We start from the raw sequence: 20,415 nt of genomic DNA, 5'->3' as shown, positions 1-20,415 counted from the left end.
ATTAAAATATGTAAATACTTTTTTTTTCCACAATAATTAAGTTCTCTCGTTTGAAATTAGTTTTTACAAATTAATCCTCCAGAAAGGAAAAGCCTTTTCATTCCACTATTGCTAAGTCTTTCAGTGCATGGCTTCGAGGTCTCTTGGCTTTGTAGCCACGGCGCAGGAACTCTATTTTTCTCTTCCTGGTTTCTGCTTTGGTCTTGTGTCTCTTCAACTTCCTCCTTGCAGCAATGTCAGGGTTTGCTACGGTCTAATGAAAAACAATACATGCGTTTGCTTAGTTGTGTTTGCAGCTAACTGGTCCTGTTAACATCCAGCACTTCCCAAGAAATTGGTGACTGACAGACAATGCACCCATTTTCTAAGGCTTCTCAAAACCGAGGGTATCCTGGCTGCTCTGGCCAGGTTTACCACTGCTCTCCAGGTAACCTGAAAAGCACGGCCTTGGTGGCAGTCAAAACCTGCCCAGAAGTTTGATCTTAAATAGCATCATAGAATATCCTGAGTTGGAAAGGACCCACAAGAATCATCAGGTTCAACTCCTGGCTCCACACAGGACCACCCCAAAATCAGACCATGTGAGCACTGTCCAAATACTTGAACTCCAGCAGGCTCAGGGCCGTGACCACTTCCCCAGGGAGCCTGTTCCAGAGCCCAACCACCCTATCAATAGCTTCTCATTAATATTCTGAAATGAAACTATCCCAATGCAGGATGACATGATTTTTCACACTCACATTCCTGGCCATATCTCAAGCCTTCAGAGAATCTATTCCTTTTCCCAGGAAAGAAAGCAGAATACACTTACCTGCAAGGCCCTTTGCTTTTTCCTCATAGCTCTTTTCTGATTGGCCTGCTTCTGCACTGAAGAAAAGGCAAGTGAAAAAGCCTCCAGGCCAACTAATTTCTTGAGCAGTTCTATAATTTCTTGGGAAAGGTTCTTCAGTGTTGGATCTAACAAAACAAAGTAAATTTGCTTAGTCTTTTCAGCATATGGAGCAAAAGTCAACAACCCAATAAGGAATTACCCATTTTACTAAAAATGTTTGTACTGATTAATCTTGCCCAGTATTACTGCAGACATCAGAGCAAAGATGGTTGTGAAATGTGCTGGTTCTTCACCAGCTTTCCCAGAGGATGACAAATTGTGCTTCATGCAGGTAAACCAAAAGCAATACTGAAAGCCCCCAATTCCTGTGCTGACATAGCAAAAAGTTTATCCATTTGTAACACTGTCAATTTACACCTTACCTTTTCCAAGTGTCTTACTAACTTAGCAAAGTTGTTCCTTACCTAGCACTATTACTGCCCTCATCTGATTTTTTTCCAGTTCCTTTTTGTCCTCAGATGTAAGGACTCAGTGCCACACAACATATTTTTCAAGGCATATATTACTCTAAATGTATGGCTTGTGTAACTGTTTTTGTTTTGTTGTCTGTTCTTATTCTGTCATTGGATTTGCTTCACTTAGAACACTTCCATGAACAACCTGCCAGGCTTGCTTGCTCTTAAGACAAGAGTCCACTGAGTTAGATGGGAAGTTGGTTTGACCTCCAACCAGGCATCACTTCATATGGGTCACATAGTGTGTATCTGCTGCTAATTCACTGCTCAGTTGACCTCATTAAGTGCTGAGGTCTTTCTGCAATCCTTGCTGTCATATTCCGCAGTACGTACACTCAGGCTTTCTTAAGATTTTTAAACAACCATGGATCTCCAGGGAGAAAAGAAGTGTTTCTGTTCAGGCAGTATCTACTGGGGCAGAGTGACCTGGACTCGTTTGGGAGGAAGGCACAGGTTCAGTAGGTGCACACCTGCCTGCACACACAGCGTGCAGCATTCCTGTACCGGATGCCTCTCCTCCCCTAGCCTCAAAATTTGTTCTCTTTCAGTCACTGCAAACACGTGACACACACAGGTTCATTTTCAGGACGCTCTGTTTCCGGGGAAAACAAGGACTACCACCAAACTAGCAATTCCAAGTTGTACAGCCCCTTGCTCTACAGTAACACATGGCCATAAGAAATCCCCACACTTTTGCATTAGAACAAACACTTTTAGCCATAGATCTTTGAGCCCCTAATCCTCACAGCAGACCTTAATGTGCCAATTCAGAAGAACAACACTTGGCAACAGCCTTGTTCAGGCTTCCCTAAGGCCTGCACTTCATCCCCCTCCTCAGCAAGGAGTCAGCCTTGCCACCACGAGTCCACCCTTTACCACTGTACTTTTTCCACTAGGTCACATGCTCAAGCATTGCCCACTTGCATGCAGGAGCCTGCCTAACTTAATTCCAGTCTTTGTCAACATTTACATTTTTGTTCCAGCTGTCCATACATTCTTGTCCTTTCCTGGTATTTTGGTTAAACTGTGAGTAGGTGAAGTGCACTGTTTTTGGCATCTGTGCCTCAACAGAGGAAAAGCATGATGGGCTGTTCATGCTGAGGCACAGATCTAACACCTTCCCCTCTGCTACCCTTTGTGAGGGATAGCGCTTACCTTGCTCTGCATAGGTGCTGTTCAGCTCCCTGTACAGTGGGGTGAGGATTGTTGGAAGGTATGGCTGGATTCTCTCTTTTCCCAGATCCACTGAGATTGCTCCCAGGAACTTAAAGATGCAGCTCCTCTGAAAGTAAGCGCATGGGACAGCGTAAGGCAGGTAAGAAGGAAACTGCCTCATTGAACTGCTAGAGGCAGCACTCTGCCCCCTGCAGCTTGGTGCCCTTGGCTTTCCCACATTTCACCACTCCACAAGAGGGCTGGAGGCATCGCAATTGAGAAGCAGACTGGCACAAGCCTTCCCTGAGAAACAGTCATTTCTCCACCAGAACCTCACAATCCTCGCACCAACACCATCTCCCAATGCCCTCTGCATCTTGTCCCCTGGAAGGAACAAGCCAGAGCAACACTGCTGTGCAGGTGCTTTCCCCATCAAAAGCAGCTGGTCTGACCCTGTTCTTACCTTTAGAGGGACTTTAGGGAAATACGCTGCTTCTCGTTTTGCCATGAGAGAGAGCTTCTTCATTAGCCACATCAGTGTGGCTGGCTGGCCTTTCTCTTCTGTGTCCTCTTCTTCTCCCTCTCCTTGAGCAGAAATGTCTTGCTCTCCCTCATCTTCAGAGGGCTCCTGCTCCTCCACTTCACATCCAAATTCTCCTGCAGCTTCTTCTCCTTCCTCTGAGGGAGGTGCAAGCAAGTAAATAACTTTGGCGACAAACAGCAAATTCTTTACAACCTGGAGCACGGAAACAGAGCAGTCAGTCACTGTAGGTTCCTACAGCACCAGCGGTGAGCACAGCATGAAAGAGCCAAGGTTAGGGCTGGACAGCAGGGACCCCAGTCCTGCACTGCGGGGTGCCTCCCGCGTCTGACTCTGCCACCCCTCAGCCCCTCCAGCAGACCGACACCACCAGGGGGACTTTTCTGGGCCTCTCTGAGTCTAAGTCCCTCACCTCAGCTGCTCAGACACCTTCAGCACAGCAGCCAGGCACTGGGTATTCGCCCTGAGCTGTTTCCAGAGAGCAGCACTGCTGCCCTGGGTAGGAGGTCAACACCTCCTGGAGCCCCAGACAGGCTCCTGATCTTACCTGCTCCCCCAGAGACTGGTCCAAGAACTGAGAGTGCAGCTGATGGCAGAACGCAAACATGAGTTCCTTCATCTGGGGAGACAAAAAGGGGGAGGGAATCGTTCTGTGACAGAGCCAGCGGCAGGAAGCCCAAGCAGCATTTTGCAGTCACCAAAGGTGGTCACCAGGAGGCCAGTCAGTTGGCTCAGCGCAAGTTCTGCCTGCGTCTTGCAATACAGAAGGGAACTGCCATGCTGCTGAGAACAGGACCCAGGGAAGCCCCCTCCCAGCAGCAGCCACCTACTCAAATGCTTTAAGTGATTACGATTAGGCAGCAGGCAGAAGCAACTGAGAGAACTGAACGTGCCAATCTACCAAACCTATTTTTATGCCCCAGCCAGGGAGCGGGTGCAGGCACAGGGGGAGGAGCACTGCAGACATCATTACCTTGCTGTCCAGTTCAGCAGTCAAGAAGAGTGTGGACATGGACACCTCTGTTGACGGCTTTTTCTTCTTGACTGCCTGCCTTTCCTTCCACTTGTTGACAAGATCTTCTGGCTTGTGAGATGCAAACAACAAGCCAAAGATCTGAGTAGCTGTCAGCCAGACCCAGCTGTGAGGATGCCACAGGTGAGACTGGACATGGCCTAGGGGAAAGGAAACCTCTTTCAGCACAGGAGCTGGTCCAGCGGGAGCAGAAAAAGAACCACATCCCTCCAAGAGCTACCACAGCACATGCTACAATGAAATGGTGAAGGAAATAAACCACGTCATCTGCTCAGAACATAATCAAATTGTTCTTGGGAACATTACCACAGCACTTCCACATCACTAAAGATGGGGCCATTGCTGGCAGTGATGACAACTGTGCAGGACAGGTGGGCATGGCACAAAGACACTTGCTCCTCTCCTGGCTGACCAGTCATGTTTCTGCGGCAGCTACAGTCCCCTCACGGGGCTCAGCGTCACAGCTCATCTGCCTTTGATATCCGGGGACTTCCTCCTGTGTGACTCGGGTGGGCTGGCCCTGCTCCAGATGGTCAGATCTAACCCCTGGACGGAGGCTGCTGATGTTTCAGAGAGGAGAACGGAGCTGCCCTCTTGTCTCGCCTTTGTGCAAGCTGCACCTCAGTAAGCAACCCGGGATTTACAAGGGTTACCTCGTATCTCAGTAAAGGCACCTGGCAGGCTGAACTCTCTGAAGACATAAGCCAGCCAGAAACACTCCTTCTGATATCAGCAATTGAAAACTAGACAACAAAATGACAATAAGCCAGCCTGACATTGTAAAATCTCACTCATATGGAAGCTTGGTGAATCACTGACCTCCAGGCCTTAACATCCTGGCAGGCACACAGTATTTGCAGTGCCATTACCACGTCATTGCTTGCTGGCTGGTGTGTATGATCTCATCAAGGAAATCTCTTCCCAGAAGAACTGAAAGTTTTCATCTAAGAGGCTGTAATTATGGTCAAAAATGCAATACTTTGCACGTATGTGCTCTTGGGATAATAGGGAATACTTCCCAGCAACTGAGACAAAAGGGCATATTGTTTCCATCAACTATATAACCCTTTCTGTTAAAATCTGCTCTTTCTCTGTCCAGTAGCTGCCATGTATTAGCATTTTGCAGCATGCAAACTGTGTGTGGCAGTTCAGTTGCTTATACTGGGCTGTAAAGAAATGCACAGCACACCAGCAATCTTCCCTGTAACCCAGCCATATTAGTTCTTGATACTTACCCCAGATACTGCTGATAAGATCTCCATGCTTGGTTAACTGAATCAAGTTGCACTCTGAGATTAACTTTGTTACCAGCACAAGGAAGCTGAAAAGCAGCCTATCTGCAGCCTTCTCCTCCTCCTCTTCAGTTATCTAATAAAATCAGCAAGACCAGAAATATGCTTACAAGGACTGGAAGACGGTGCTTATTTACTCTACTAGATAAATTTCAGATCAACTCTGCAAAGAAACAGAGGACTGACTGGTATCCAGTTGTTGTAACAAACTGAAGGGAAGCAGCTCCCTTAAAATATTTCCTCTGGAGACTGAACCTCTGCAGGAGATGATTACAGACATTCTTCTCTGTTTTACACAAGTATCACTGAAAAAACCCTTGGCTTTCCAAACGCAGGGAATTAAGCACACGACATGTATCAGTTATGCCTACAGATGTATTTGCACATGTTTGATTCTCATTCCTAGAGCCGAGCTGAGCTGAGATTTGCCTCCACCAGCCGGGAGGCCCCACACTGCTAGGACAACGCTCTTTTACTCTGTTCCCTCCAGGTTCTGACCACACTCGCAGTCACCGGCTGGCTTGATGCAACTCGCCAGCGCGTTACCCACATGTCGCAGCACAGGGGGTGATTACAGAGGATTTCTCATCACTGCTGATATTCACATCTCCTGCCAATTTGCACACCCCCAGGCTCCTCTCTTGTTCAGCGTGGTGCCCAGGCACATCAGCTACATACATGGCAGCTCCCCAGGCGCAGTGACTCTGGGATTATCGCATGCCATGCCAATCTGAGGCAGCCTTGTTCTGGGTTAATCATGTGCACATAAAGACATTCAGTAAAACAAAGCCACGGTCTGGAGAACAGGAAGGGAATTCCTTTGGAAGTTAAAGTGTAGATAACGCTCAACAAAGCAGTCAGTCACAAGTGATGCATTTCTGACCTTCCGTGTTTACTCTGCACCTATGAGACGTGTTTCCCGGTTAACCAGATGTCAGCATGGCTCTTTTATAACTACCTAGATTAGAACCCATCTCAGTGCTACGTATGCATCCTGCCATTCTTTCTGATGATGGTTTTTAACTTCATTTGAAACAAAAACCAGAAGTCCCTTCTCTCCTGCCACTGCAGTGAAGATCGCACAAGCAGAGAAAGCTACCTGGACATACACACGGCTACATGCTGTCAGCCCACCAACTCAAACAGGTTAAAAAAACAAAAGCCTTTGACTCAAGGGTTGTCTCAACAACCCCTTCCACCCACAGAGGTGGAAGCCTTGATAGAGGCTGGAGCAAGAAGTATGCCTGCAGGTTACGCAGCATGGCTGCAGGCTCAGCCCAGGTGGCTTTGCAAAGTTCCTTTGCAACTTGTGCTGTGACACACGACATGAAATTTGGGCTTACAGACAAAATATGGTTTTAGGTCAGTGACATGCCCTTCAGGACAAATGTGTGTGCTTTGTACCCTTCCTCGGTCCCAAACAGTAGGTTCAATGGTTAAATCTCTCCTACACTTCTTCCCTCCTTCCGTTTTCCTTCCCCAATCCTCACACGTGGTAAAATGACTTACATCTTCAAATTGAACTGGGTTGATTTCTTTTTCAATCAAGGTGAGGACAGCTTCAAGGCGGCGTTCAAACATGACTCCCTCCACTTCCACAAACAAGCCACATGCCTGGGCAGCCAACCTCCTGTGCAAGCTCTGCCAATAGAAAGAATCACACCTCTTGGTAATCAAATCTTGCAGCTCCCGTGAGCTGGTAACAGCTCCTATTTTTGCTTGTTGCAACAGCATCTGAAGAGAAGCTCATTTTCAGAGTACTATAGAAAAAGGCGATGCTGCCAGCTAAGGACACAAGCACCTGGCAGGACACGCTGTCCCTGGAAAAGCACCCTAAAACGAAATGCCAAAAGGCTGCTTCTAGCCCAGTTCCCAGCTGCAGAGCTCTGGGGGATACTTTGCATTTGCTGGTTCTTCACAATGCAATGGGCAGCTCACAGACAAGAACAAGAACTGAACAAAACAGTGATGAAAAGGATGAAATATTAAAGAACATTTGCTCCACTAGTGCAGAGAGGCAGCACCTGAGTCCTGTTTAAGAATAACTGAGCAGCCACAGGCACCCAGATCAAAATTGGAGGTCTGTAAGGCTATGTTTGCCACTGTCCAGCTGCTGGGAACAGAATGAAGCAAATCTGGGCTAAGAAAGCATGAACAGTTAGTTACTGGGATGAGAAGAGCTTTAAGGAATTTGCTCCAACCTTTACCCTGAGCAAAGGCTACAGCTGCTGAAATACCTGTCCCAAGCGGGGCTGTTGGAATGCAGCGCAATGCAGCTGTGAGCTCTGTAGGCTGACCTACAGCAGTGGCTGTTCCCTACATTTCTGTAGCTATACAAATCCTTATTTCTCCCTCTCTTCTTGCTAGCAAGAAGTATGATGTTAAGCACAGCTTTAAAAAAAATTTATTCCAAGATGACTCTTGCCCATGCTCCTTTCCTAAAACTCTTAAATTGGACATGACTGAACCCACCAATCCACCACACCCGGCATTAGCAATCCTACTTGCCTTAATCTCCCTCAGTCCCCAAATAGAGTTTTCTAGACCCAGTCATTCCAAAGAATACCTTCTTGCTGTGAAACCACTCTGTGACCAGCGAAAACATCAGATCTTGTTTATCGTTGTTTATCTTAGTGAGCAGAGATTTACACGTCAGAGCTGCCATCTTTTTGCATTTGGACGAGTCATCGTTTATCATTGTCATGCAGAGGGAGAGAAAAAACAGCCCGCAGTATTTGTGGAGGAGGTCCTAGAAAGAAACAACCGTTAGCCAGCTGTACATCCCCAGGGAGCTTCTGGCACTTAAAGGGGTAAAGAGAGGTATTGCACATTATATAGGACCAGTTCCAGCCCCAAGTAGAGTCCACGTTAAGGCAGATGAACGGAAAGGAGAGGATGGTCCAGCTGGTGGAGCACGCAGGGAGTGCACAGCAGCCCCAACCTTCCTCTGATGCCAACTTGCTAACGTGTCCCTGGGATGCAACCTGAGTGTCAAATATTAAGGGGCCTTTTCACAACTAACACATTGAAACAGGCATAAATTTCTAAGCACTGCAGCAATCAGGCCCAAAGGCCCTTCCCTTGCAGAGACAGCAGTGCTTTGCTACCCTATAGTGTTGCTTGGAACAAGATACTAAATCTAATCGGGGGTGGAGAGGCACAGCTTACTGTGCAGAATTTCTCTTCCTTCCTCTGATTTTGTTGCTTGATTGCACTTCTCTCAGTCTCCTGTACGCTCAAACTCCAGCTGCAAAGCATCAAGGCAGCTTAGCATTTTGTGTATGTTATCCTGCATAGATGCACAGCTATTCTTTAAGCTTTCACTTTGATCTACCCTACTGAGAGTTCCTCCCTCTCCACTCAGGCCAATGAAACTGATATTGTACATCACAGACCAGTTCATTCAACAATATCCCTAATAAATGTTAAAAGAAAAGATCATGGTAAGAAAGCTCTAGACTTCACTTTCTATTCATACCCCATTTCCTTAACTGGATGTGTTTTTTCCTGGTGTAAATCACCATTAAGTTTATCCAAGCTCTTGCTGACAGAGCTTTATTTTACTTGCAGACTGAGCACATTAGATACAGAAGTACTGCAGACTTTCCAGCATGTCATTTCTCTTCTGGAGCAAAGCCAGTTTTTTTGGAGATAAGTGAACGTCCTGCTCATGATAAAAGATAATATGAACTACTAAGAGCTCCCAAAATAAACTGCTCTGAAAATGCTGTTACTGCAAACAGCTGAAAAGAATCAAGTGCTTGATGCTTGGTACCAAGAGGTGGTTGTTACCTGTGGGAACATGTCAAAGAGGTACGCGATCATCTCCAGTGCAGACTCCCTTCCAGTTTCATACTCATAACTGTGAGGAAATGGTTAACAATTAGGGTTGGGTTAACACTGTAAATTTGCTAACAATTTACAAGAATGGCCGATGCTAGTGACACATGCTGGCAGGGATCTTTTTACAACAGCTCCTTAACCTGGTCTGATACTGAGGAGAAGAGAAACAACCTAAGGCTACTCAGCTCCATCTACCAGAGACTGGGCACAAGGAGGGCAAGCAGGGGTCCAGCCAACCTGGGTCAACACAACAGCCCTGTGCTATGGTGCTAGGGGGCCCAGGAAACTACTGTCACCTTGAGCAAAGGAGGGGTTGTGCTTGGAAGGAGGTTTCAGGCACATGGCTCCAGCTGAATTGGTGCAGCAGGCCTCAACTGCGCCTGCAACTGCAGTTGAGACCATTGCAAAGGGACAGTAGTCAGATAAATGCATTTTCCCTTACTCTTTCTGGATTTTCTAGTTCACCTGGTTCACAAGCTGGTTAAACACTAAGCAAACAACAGCACCTTTGCTTACATAGATAAACAGCAACAAAACCAGCTGTGAAACAGGGAAGAGATAATTGCTTTATTTCTCAAACATCCACCTCTGAAAAAGGGGAAGTGTTTTATAGGTAGGAAAATCAACACTCCATCCACACCCACTCCTCCTCATGAGCAGTACACACGAAGGCTACTGAAGTCATATATAAAGCAACAAGGTTCTGTACTGAGAGAAAGAGATGCAGGGAATATAAACTTACTCCAGCTGTGCAAGCATGAAATCCAAATTGGGTTTCAGCTTGTCACCAAGGGGGTAGTCCAGAACATATTTCAAGTAAATCTTGAAAACAAAACAAAACAACAGAAAGGGGTTACCAAGAAACACTTGGAAAAGCATGTAAGAAAGTTACAAGGAAAATCCAGTTGTGGAGCAGTACATTTATGAGAATAAACTCTTCCTTCTGCACGTGCCAGTTCTTATTCCACAAGGGATCAGCTGCTCTCAAGCTCCAATCCTGGAATAAGATCTACAGGCATTTCACAACTGCTAGATCAGTCTTTAGAGTATTACCATGACTTGTCAAGGCATCTGCTAATAGAAATTCAGCATCCTTCAAAATCCATCTAATAACTACGGAAAAGCTCTACTTGGCTATGCACAGCTCCTACTTTTTAATGCTTGAAATGAAGCAACCAATTCCAACTTTTGGTTGCTCTCAGCTTAGAAAGAGGGAAGAAGTAGTGGGAAGGAACTGTGGTTTGCAGCAAACTTTCTTCTGCTAGGATACAGAAAAGGGCAAGATTCTTAGTTACATGGGCCTAAAAGCCTTCCAAGGAGGAACTGTGTCACTGCTGTTGAGCAGCTCTCTGAAGGTATGCCCATGACAAGCAGTTTTACCACAGGCAAGCAGTGTGCAGTTCTGCTACGGATCAGTCACAAGCAGTAAAACCAGCCAGATAACAAGGGGACAAGGATTAGGAAGATGAAGAAACAGGGTTGGGGATTCAGTCGAGCTAAAGCACATCTATGTGAGAGCTGCAACAGCCACATTAAACCCTCTGGCCTGTTAGGCCAGCTGTAAGTAAAGTAACAAGAGAGACTTCTCTTTCTACCCACCTGCCTGCACTGGACTCGCACCGGCTCACTCTGGCCCGTGATGGCCAGCTGGGCAACCTTCTGCATCACATCATCAATTTCAGGGACAATCAGCTTCCTGTATAAAATAGCCTGAAAATGTGACAGCACAGTTGGATTCACGTAATTTTGTTTGCACGGCATGACATACAGCATTATAACCTGGCACGACACTGGTATCAGGTGGTACGTTAACACTGACTGGTGTACATCTTCAAACGTAGCCAGAAGGACTTTTTAAAAAAATAAAAAAAATAAACACACACACACACAGAAGGTAAAAAAGGTGGCTTGCAAATCCATATCTGCTTCTTTTGGAGGACACAGAGTATCTGGTCTAATGGTTATGGACATGGATTCTTTAGCAAAAACATTCTGCCACCCAAATGCATCCTCATACACACCACGTATATAAAAAAAGCCTCCCAAACAACTTTAAACAGTGACTACAACTCAAACAGGAAAGATTTTTTTTTTCTTCTTTTTCTATAACAGAGAACTTTAATGGCATTCTGTGGCCTGTTCCTAACAAGATCTTACAAACTTCCACCAAAAGCTAAAATCTCTACCATTCCAGTGGCTCACAAAACCCATACACGTGTTCCACAGAAATACCTTGAGAAGGCCAAAAGCCGTAGCTTGGCGTGATGAATCATAGATGTCCTCTTCAGCAAAGCCAAGCAACACCTGGAGCTGTTTGCTTGTTATATGGCTCTTTGCATTCTTCACGAGTATTGTTACAGACTGCAAAATCAAATTGCATGTTGTCAATACACACACAGTGCCATAAAACATACGCCCACCTCAAAACCTGACTCTATTTATAAGACTTGGGTTTGAAAGGACAAACTGGTGCTCTGAAACATGCAGCTAACACTGTTCTCATCATTTTGATTTCAGCTGGCAATTTTGAGACAAAAACTGAATACAAGGAAATACACATATTCAGTCCTTGAAATGAGTGGGGAGGCTCACAGACATGAGCCATGTCACAGGAACGCAGACAGGAAGAGAAAAAATCATTTTGGCACTAGGACTCAGCTTGAATTACTCAGTTTCCTCTATGATCATGAAGCTGTAATAAATTCAGAAATGCATTTAGAAGACATCTCAAGGAAGACTGTGCACTCGGTAACAGTAGTTATCACTACTATTAATTGCTCTCTTCCCTTTTCTCACTTCAGGTATGAGGGTTCAGTCCAATGAATCATGTTAAAAGCAAACTACTCAGGCACAAAACTGATGCCTCTCAGAAGACAGGGTGGTAACATGACACTCTTACAGGGAATAAAGGAGGCAAATATGTTTCTATAAAATACTGTGAGCTCCAAGTTGTGCATTGGAGCACAGCTCCAAAGGGGTAACTTTCTATAACTCCGGACTTAGGAAAGAATCAGAGCAAGAAAACATTTTCCACACTGCCTTGGAGTCTCCAGACAAACTCTCCAGGACCAGTTGCAGGAAGGATCTGCAGTGGAAAAAGTCTCATTCTACAAAGTTAATCCTAAAGTAGAAGTGAGCAGACCCAGCTCTGACTTACTTTGAAACAGTTCACAACCAGGTGGAAATTTTGGCCTTTGGCTACTCCTGTCTTGGCAAATTCTTTCAGCAAGAGGAAAAGCTGCTTGATTAGTGATTCCAGATTTGTATTGACAGAAGGCAAAGGGAACTTTAAAATCCATACTAAGGACTGCAGAGCACCAGTTATCACCTGTAAGAAAGAGTCAAAGGTCAGTACATGGGTACAATGGCACTGAAAGAACACTTCTCTCTCTGCTTACTAATGTTGCCAAACTATCTGCAACTGTGGTAAAAGGGAATTAGCTATTCTTTCAAAACTTTTGTATGCAAAACAAAGGGTTTTTTAGTTCTAAGAATGCTATCTGCCACTCCCTAATTCCCTACCTGATTTTACTAGGTAAAGGCATTAACACCGTGCTGATTCACACCAGACGGCAGGAACTCTTCTGAAGCAGAGGTACCTTCAAGGCACAGGAGTTACTCTGGCAAAATCCCAGGTCACCTGAAAGCCCTGCTCCAGGTATCTCATGGTGTCTGATGCATGACTTCCATTCCCAGGAAACATGGGCTTTAATATTTTTCCCTCCTATGCTTACTCAAACCCTAGGAGGTTATCTGTGGTGTTGGGAATAAAGATTTTAAGAGCTGGACCAAAGGAAACCACAGCTGTGACGATACTGTTCTGTGCAGCCATAGGACCTCATGAAGCTCCTCACAGATGGTCTGCAAAGTACTTATATGAACATGCTCCAGGAGAACTCATCCACACTTCAACTAGCAGCACTAGGGGCAGAGCATTCAGTCCTCCATCAGTAACAATCCCTCCTCTCCCTTGGGATATCATCCTCAACTTGTTTAGCTGTACACCTGTGAAATTAGGTTCAAAAATGGGATGCCTTTCTCTGCTCTTGTAGATCAACAGCAACATGACACTTGGGGGCAGGACCCTTGTTAGCAGAAGAGACAGACTCCATCCAGAACTGTACCTTGACATCCATGGATTGCAGGCAGTTTATGAGCAGCTGAACAAAGGGGTCTAACATTTCCAAAACATGCTCGTCAGAAGAATTTATTTTGGAACTCTTCATGCTCATGTGTAGCAGCTGGCACGGAAAACACAGGACATTTATCTCAGACAGTGACTCAAATAAGTAAAGTCCCACATCGTTTTGGGTTATAGTAGAATTTAGGCCACATCCCATTAAAATATCTGCAACAGGCTAAGCACTTTTTTTAATTCTCCAAGAGGCATCACTAGAGTTACCATATGGAAAACAAAATCAAGACAAGTGGCTGTGTTTTTATGCAACGTATACCTTCTTTTGGATACTCTTAACAAAAATTTGAATCTCAGAGCTTTCTTTTTGTATTTGAGGAAATCCTTACCCTAAGTCCTGAATCAACCAAGATAAGCATGTTTGTCCTTCTGCTGATGGGTGCTTTCTGCCCTCCTCTTGTAGGAATGGGAGGGAGCAGCAGGCAGCTTTCTGGCTGCAGTCGAGGATCTGGAGGAGGGGCAACTTTTGTTCTGAAAAACAGTGTACAGCAAAGGTGAAAATTCAGTTTTCAACCCTCTCCACAGCAAGCTTGCTGTTGGGAGCAGAAAGAGCTGGACTGTGCTCAGCTGCTACCCACAGAGCAAGTAAAAGCAGATCTGTGAACACAGTGAACTGAACTGAATTTGAGAGCAACATAACAAACAAGACACTAAGACTTGAGAGCAACGTCACTATTACAAAGCTAACAGATGCACCTTGATTTGTGTAACTTCTCCACTTCGTTCTGCTCAGCCAACAAGACAGAACCTTGGTAGTTCCTTCAAACACATATGTTCACCGCATGATTTACCAATGATTTACTGAATTTTCTGATAGCTTTTAAAAACTGCTACAGGAAGTCTGCAAACAACTGTCAGATCCTACTGCAAGCCAGCCCACATAACACAGGGGAAAGGCAAGATGCCCAAACCTGTTTTGAGCAGTGACACCACCAAATGGAGAGGAAATCTGACGTTTCTACTGCCTGAAGTGATAGTGACAGGCCACAGTTTCTCTTGCTCCTGACACCATGAAAATGTCCAAGGCCTCAATCACCTTTTATATGCTAGTTTGTAGCTTCGTCCTGACACCATCACCTGTACCTACATACAAACATTTACATCCTGTTACCAGATGGTAACAGAGCCTTACTCAAGACCATGAGCACTTGCAAGAACAGACTTCCATTAGTTCAGGAAGTGATAACTTCCATTTCTAAGCTCTCTCCTTGTGCTCTGGCTGCCCAAATAATTAGCTTACATCAAAAACAAAGGGCACATGAAAAGAAGGAAACCCTCACACATTTGATTTGTTGGCTTTGAGAGCTGTCATTTCTGCAACCAAACCTCCAAGCCATTAACAGACCAGCTGGGTAAACTGGAACTTACTTTGCCTTTTCAGTTAGTAGAGGCAAATTTTCACTGATGAGACCGTGGCTGAGGAGGAGGAGATATTCTGCATTCATGTCCGAGTTGAAGATCAGCCCTGCCATGATGTGACGCAGCGTCTCATGCACCTTCCGGACTATCTTCAGCTTTGTGGTGCTCTCCAGAACCTACAAAGGCAGCAACATGAGAGTCACGAGGGGCAGTGGTCTGCCATGTGTATTCAGAAATCATAGGAAAAGCCAGAGCAACTCCTCTATCACCTGCTGCCTAAAGTCCCAAGCTCTCCTATTGCCTCAGCTCTGCTCCAGCATCCCTCCTTTTTTTTATCCAACCACTTCTTAGACTCCAGACAGTTCACCTGTCACCCCCAAGACACACCAGAGCTTGTGACCAAACAGGGCTCCATTTCTGCACGGGTTTGCACCCCACTCAAAAAATTGCATCTCTGTAAAGGCAATTACTCTACTCAAACAGACTCTTAATATATTTTGGTGACATTTCCTTCATGTGCAAGGGATCCAGTCACAGAGTATCATTGCAAGTCTTTGAAACTTCAGAGTAAACAGCATTAACCAGAGTTGGCAGAAGGAGAGCATACGGAGCACATGCAGTGGGATGTTTGCCATCTAGTGGGGGAAGCTTCCCAAAACACCATTTGATGCCCTGGCCATCAATAACAAAGTTCCGTTTTATGAGCTGGGTGCATACTACCTTCCACAAAGAAAATGGGGAGCCATTGTGGGATTATGTAGGTAATGTCACAGTAGACACCTGGAAGCTCTAGAGTTTCTTCTAGACCATATAGAACCGAGTACTCAAAGTAAAGCAAGACTCTGGCTGCCTTTTCTTACCTCTTTCAGTGGCAGAATTAATTTTGTCACCTGGCCCTTTCCTATGTACTTTCCAAGAATTTCATAGGAATCGTAGCTCTTATTCTTGCGTGCTTCCATGACCTTGGACACAATTCCCTTCACTTCCTTCTCTTCAGCTACATCCCCAAACAGTTCCTGGTTGAAAATCTTTGGAAAGCAGCCAAGAGAAATCAATGAGACGAGCAGAAAAGCAGAGCCAGATTTTCCCAGTAACACCAGAACCACACTATTTTTCTCCAGCTTTAGAAAGCCCAGTTCTCTGGGTTGCCCATGAATCATGCCCACCTTTCCTCTGTCAATACAAGAGGCACCAGGCTGAGCACACCAGATGGGGAAACTGTTTTCACTCCCCTCTGTGGCACTGCGATACAAGAAGTGGGATTCCAGTCAGACCAAGACATGCAAATAAACCCCTTTCTGGGTGGCCGGCTGAGCTCCATGGACTGCATTGCCTAGGTATCTGTTTACTATTGCTCAGCCATTTAGACCACAGGGAAACACAGTTGAGTATCCTGATCTTGAACCAACCTCCCAATTCTGCAGTACAAGCACAATCAGCCCTGTTTGCCACCAACTGTGAGGCAATCTACACACAACCTTTTCCCGCCTCCTTCTCCCCCATGCATTTTACAATGATGTTTCCTTCAATCTTGAATAGCTTTTACCTCAATCAGGATATCTAAGCAGGGATCCAAATCGCCAGCACTCAGCTTTGGAGTAAGGCCCTTCAGTAACAGGTTCACAGTGAAAGTCAGCACATGGAGCTAGAGATAAAGAGAACAGATCATGTTTCCAATATCCTGCATGGAATTCTTGACTTATATTCTTCTTATATTCTTACTGGATAGGCAGACTCCCACAGCAAAGGCATTGCAACTCACACTACAAATGAACTCTTGCTATAAGAAAAAATACTTGGAGGATAGGAATCCTCATGTATGCTGCAGGAAAAGGACCCCCGTTTCTCCACACACTGGCAGAGGGCAGGAATCTCCTCTTTCTCCAGTGCTCTTACTGCCATTTTTAGGCTGTGATAATCAGTGCTTTCAGTGTTACCGTAGCTAGAAGCTCCCACTATTCCACTGTGGTAATTCATGTCAGAAATTATTCTTACACAAACCACCATGGAAAGAAGAAAAGTGAATTAATAGTTAGGGCCTTGGCTCTGGATGTAGGAAGCAAGACTTCAATTAGCATCACTGCATACTGTCTGTATAGTCCCTGTGGCAACTCACCTCAAACTCTGCTTGGCCCAAATGAAAACATTCCCAATAATTTTATTGGAACAAAAAATTCATTCTTTACCTCGATATCTCAACTCTTGGGAAATGGAGATCCTCTTTTCTTCTCTGCATAGACTAACAGTTCTTTGGGTACAGACCCTCAGTTAACATATGTTTGCATACTTGGAATAACAAGGACTGATGCAGGCACTAGGAGTAGTATTTAGTAGTATAATACCAAGCTATTCCCCCAGTGCAAAACAATTTCAGTAACAATTTCCCTTTGGTTTCTCCTTGTAACACATGAAAAAACAAACAACAACAACAACAACAACAACAAAATCAACAAACCTACAAAGAGCAACGAAGAATTTCAGCATTACCTGGTACCCATGGACAAGAGTAGACTGCATCTCTTTTAAAATGTACATAAGGTACTGCACTCCTAATACTTCCATGATTTTAGTGAGGGTGTTGCGGGCAACATCCCGGATCTCCTGAAATCTGTTCCTCAGAAACGAGCAGACCTTCAGCAGGATGCTGGAAACACAGACAGGCAGTTTAGTTCACTCTCAAACACAGAACTAATTACATTGCTAGCCAAGGAGTCTACTTTCAGGGATGTTTTTACAAGCACAGACATGCTTAAAGCCAACCCCACAGGCTTTGTAGTCACATACCCATTGTCCTTCAAGAGATTTAAGAGATTTTAGAGACTGTCTTTTCCTTCTGTACACGACTCTCTCTCCAGCTCTGCTACCCCTACCTCCGCACTCTGCTTCATAGCTCTGCGCTCATTTAAGGATTTACCAACACCCTTTCAAACTTAGCTTTACAGCAGTCAAATGCAAAGGGGAATGCAACTAGGAAAACGTGCTTCCAAAAAAAAGTATTTAACACCTGTCAGAAGGCCCCTCCTGGATTTAGCCACGTGCATAACCACAGCTTAAGAAAGGTGCCTGCATTCAATCCCAGCAAATTGAACGGTATTCAAGGAGATCTTCTGGAACCTACCTTGGCAGGTTGGCTTCCATCACTTCTTGGGGAAGACACTGCATCACCCTGACCATTGCAAAAGCTAAAGGAACACGAACTACCTCATCGTCATTCACAACGCTGGATTTCACAAGCTTGTGTTCCTCATCTCTTTTAACCTTTTTAAGACAGAACAAGAGATAATACACTTGTAATATAAAAAAGTGTAACAAACAGACTTTTAAACAAATCCTGCTTTTTCTCAGCAAATCCTGCGAAGAGGCTGATATGGTAATGTGCTGTCCACTGCTAACTACATGAAAAAAACAGACAGCTAAAGGACAGGCAAGATGAATCCCTGCATGTTCAATACAGAAGCTAAGTTGGGTGCTAGCAAGTAGACAAGAACTGTTCAAGAGGCTGCACTAAACGAGCTGTTTCGCACCCACACTGACCAGAGGGTTGGTCAGCAATCTTGATGACATGCCAAATGGGATGAAGCCTCTTTCATTTTTTCAGGCAGCCTCTCTCCAGTTGTGTCATTTTTTTTTTTTTTTTTAAATATGTTGCATTTTACCAGGGCTCTTTCCAGTATCACTTCAACCCTCACAGTAGCAGCTCAGGCCTGCAAACTGCCTTTCCAATGCCAGCTCCTTACCTTTGCAACAATTAACCTGTGCAATTTAGGCAAGATGTTGACTACAACTGTATCTTGAATATGTTTGATCAAACACTCCAGCTCTTCTTTATTTCGGGGTAAGAAAGGAACAGGTTTGGCCACTTGTTCAGTGTCTTCAGCTGTCTCAGCTGCCTGTTCAGGCTGGACCAGCGCAGGTTCTGTGGGCTGCTCAGGGATATTCTCCCCTTTATTTTCCTCAACCCCTTCCTCTTCCCCTTCGCTCTGTTCCAGCTCCATGGCTTCTTCACCCTCCACCACTGGCTCAATATCCATGTCAGCAGCTTCTGTCAAGTAATTGTCAAAAATCACAGGTAAATACAGGAGGCCACAAAAGTCAAGCCCTCAAAACAGACTCCTGTGATGGCTTTGACCTGAACAGAGCTCCTATCTACCATCAGTAACAGCAAACAATCAGTAAACACTGAGTTGTTTTACTGGGTAGAGAAACTGTGGCATGCTGGTTTCTGATAATCACCCCTCAGGGCTAGGCTTAAAGCAAAGAGTAGGCTGTTCTTTGGTTGAACTCCAGTAACAGTTTAACAAAGGTCAATGCCCTTGAACCTTAGGGAAGTGTCATCCCCTTACCTTTGGTCATTTCACAAGGCAAGAGGTTCTGACAAGCACAGCTGTGCAATGTCCTCCTTCTTGCTCAGAATACCCCACAGGCCACAGAGTAGATAACCACCATGGTGGACAAGTCAAAGATGTAATTTCTTCCCATGAAACCACAGGGAAAGCAAGGCCATAAAGCATGTTGCTCAAGCTGCAGATAATAAATAGAGTGGCCAAGAGCAAGGACAAAAATGTTGCAGCAACCATTTGGGTATGTGCGGACTGTGGAGAACCTCCTAGATTAGCACAAACCCACGCTGGGCTGGTTTGGCTTACGGAGATCTGGGATAGAAAGGTAATGAGGAGGTAATTCCCCTCACCTCTCCTCACTGTGTCAGCACGTAGGAGGTCAGTCTGCATTGCTCCTGAGAAGTGAAGTTAAAACTAGCTTTCCAACATGCACATTTAAAAAAGCTGGGAGTAGCTGACCTCAAAAGTAAAAAAATGTCAATTAGCTGCACTTCAAGCAATTAAAGGGAGTGTCTCTATAACCAGCAGCAGAAAGCTCACCTTGGTTCTCAATGGTCACAAGCTGTTTTTCAAGCGTTTCATGGTCAAAGTGAAAGGCTTCCAGCACTGTCTCTAACAAGCTGCAGAAGAAACATACAAAGAGAGATTAGCTCTCCACACAAGGAAAGGCTGCATAGAATTACAGAACAGAAGATCTTAAAAATGCATTTAAAAAAATCTCAGACTCAGTGACAGTAAGGCTTGAAGAGGTTTATCTTGAAATAACTAATTAGGAAAGAGAAACTGGTTGCTTTTCAGCTAGATGCATTCTGTGGCCTAGCTCACTGTGAAACCTCACAGACAGTGGTACTGGAGCAATGGAAGTACCCAAGAGCCGGTACAACCAAGCAGGAGCAGAAATTGCTAATGCTTACAGGCACACAGTGAAACAGCATGAGAGAGAAAGCAACAACCTGTTAATCCTTCACAGCTCAGTCACACTGAATTGCAAAGCCGTGTCCACTTTCATTTAAATAAGCCCACCCCAAGGTGGGCACTCTCTCATGCCTGTGAAGAGGTTAAAATTCATGTGATGTTCCTTAAGACACTGAATTTTGGTTTAGCTTTTGGAGGAACCTATAGCAGCATTCAGTACCAGTTCACAGTACCCACCTGACTCCCAGCTTTGGATCGATCTGCCTCGTTTGCAGGACATGGATGAAATGCTTTAAGTGGTACAAATATGCTGACCATGACAGATGTTGGCAGACAGCTCCAACAACTTCAACAGAGGCTGTTACCATATTTTCATGCTGCCCAAAAAGCAGAAA

At 45.0% G+C, this 20,415-nt stretch overlaps 1 protein-coding gene across 1 annotated transcript in view; it reads right to left on the bottom strand.

The window, feature by feature from the left end:
* Positions 1 to 67: 67 nt before the first annotated feature.
* Positions 68 to 20,415, bottom strand: part of UTP20 (UTP20 small subunit processome component) — a 65,118-nt gene continuing 44,770 nt past the window's right edge. The window contains exons 39-62 of the mRNA XM_082770164.1: positions 20,258 to 20,397; positions 19,646 to 19,725; positions 18,503 to 18,807; positions 17,884 to 18,023; positions 17,253 to 17,409; positions 16,312 to 16,410; positions 15,626 to 15,793; positions 14,775 to 14,941; positions 13,736 to 13,877; positions 13,336 to 13,452; positions 12,369 to 12,539; positions 11,444 to 11,572; positions 10,811 to 10,921; positions 9,954 to 10,033; positions 9,161 to 9,230; positions 7,935 to 8,117; positions 6,878 to 7,009; positions 5,312 to 5,444; positions 4,017 to 4,216; positions 3,591 to 3,662; positions 2,966 to 3,238; positions 2,503 to 2,629; positions 812 to 957; positions 68 to 253 (exon numbers count right to left, since the gene is read on the bottom strand). Of these exons, the coding sequence (XP_082626290.1) occupies positions 98 to 253; positions 812 to 957; positions 2,503 to 2,629; positions 2,966 to 3,238; positions 3,591 to 3,662; positions 4,017 to 4,216; positions 5,312 to 5,444; positions 6,878 to 7,009; positions 7,935 to 8,117; positions 9,161 to 9,230; positions 9,954 to 10,033; positions 10,811 to 10,921; positions 11,444 to 11,572; positions 12,369 to 12,539; positions 13,336 to 13,452; positions 13,736 to 13,877; positions 14,775 to 14,941; positions 15,626 to 15,793; positions 16,312 to 16,410; positions 17,253 to 17,409; positions 17,884 to 18,023; positions 18,503 to 18,807; positions 19,646 to 19,725; positions 20,258 to 20,397 (3,498 nt within the window). The 3' untranslated portion in view covers positions 68 to 97. The remainder of the gene's footprint in view (positions 254 to 811; positions 958 to 2,502; positions 2,630 to 2,965; positions 3,239 to 3,590; positions 3,663 to 4,016; positions 4,217 to 5,311; positions 5,445 to 6,877; positions 7,010 to 7,934; positions 8,118 to 9,160; positions 9,231 to 9,953; positions 10,034 to 10,810; positions 10,922 to 11,443; positions 11,573 to 12,368; positions 12,540 to 13,335; positions 13,453 to 13,735; positions 13,878 to 14,774; positions 14,942 to 15,625; positions 15,794 to 16,311; positions 16,411 to 17,252; positions 17,410 to 17,883; positions 18,024 to 18,502; positions 18,808 to 19,645; positions 19,726 to 20,257; positions 20,398 to 20,415) is intronic.

The sequence above is a fragment of the Aythya marila genome (genome assembly GCF_965140915.1).
Source record: "Aythya marila genome assembly, chromosome: 1".
Lineage (NCBI taxonomy): Eukaryota > Metazoa > Chordata > Aves > Anseriformes > Anatidae > Aythya > Aythya marila.
Note: the sequence above shows the minus strand (reverse complement) of the source record. Positions and strands in the feature narration are given on the sequence as shown.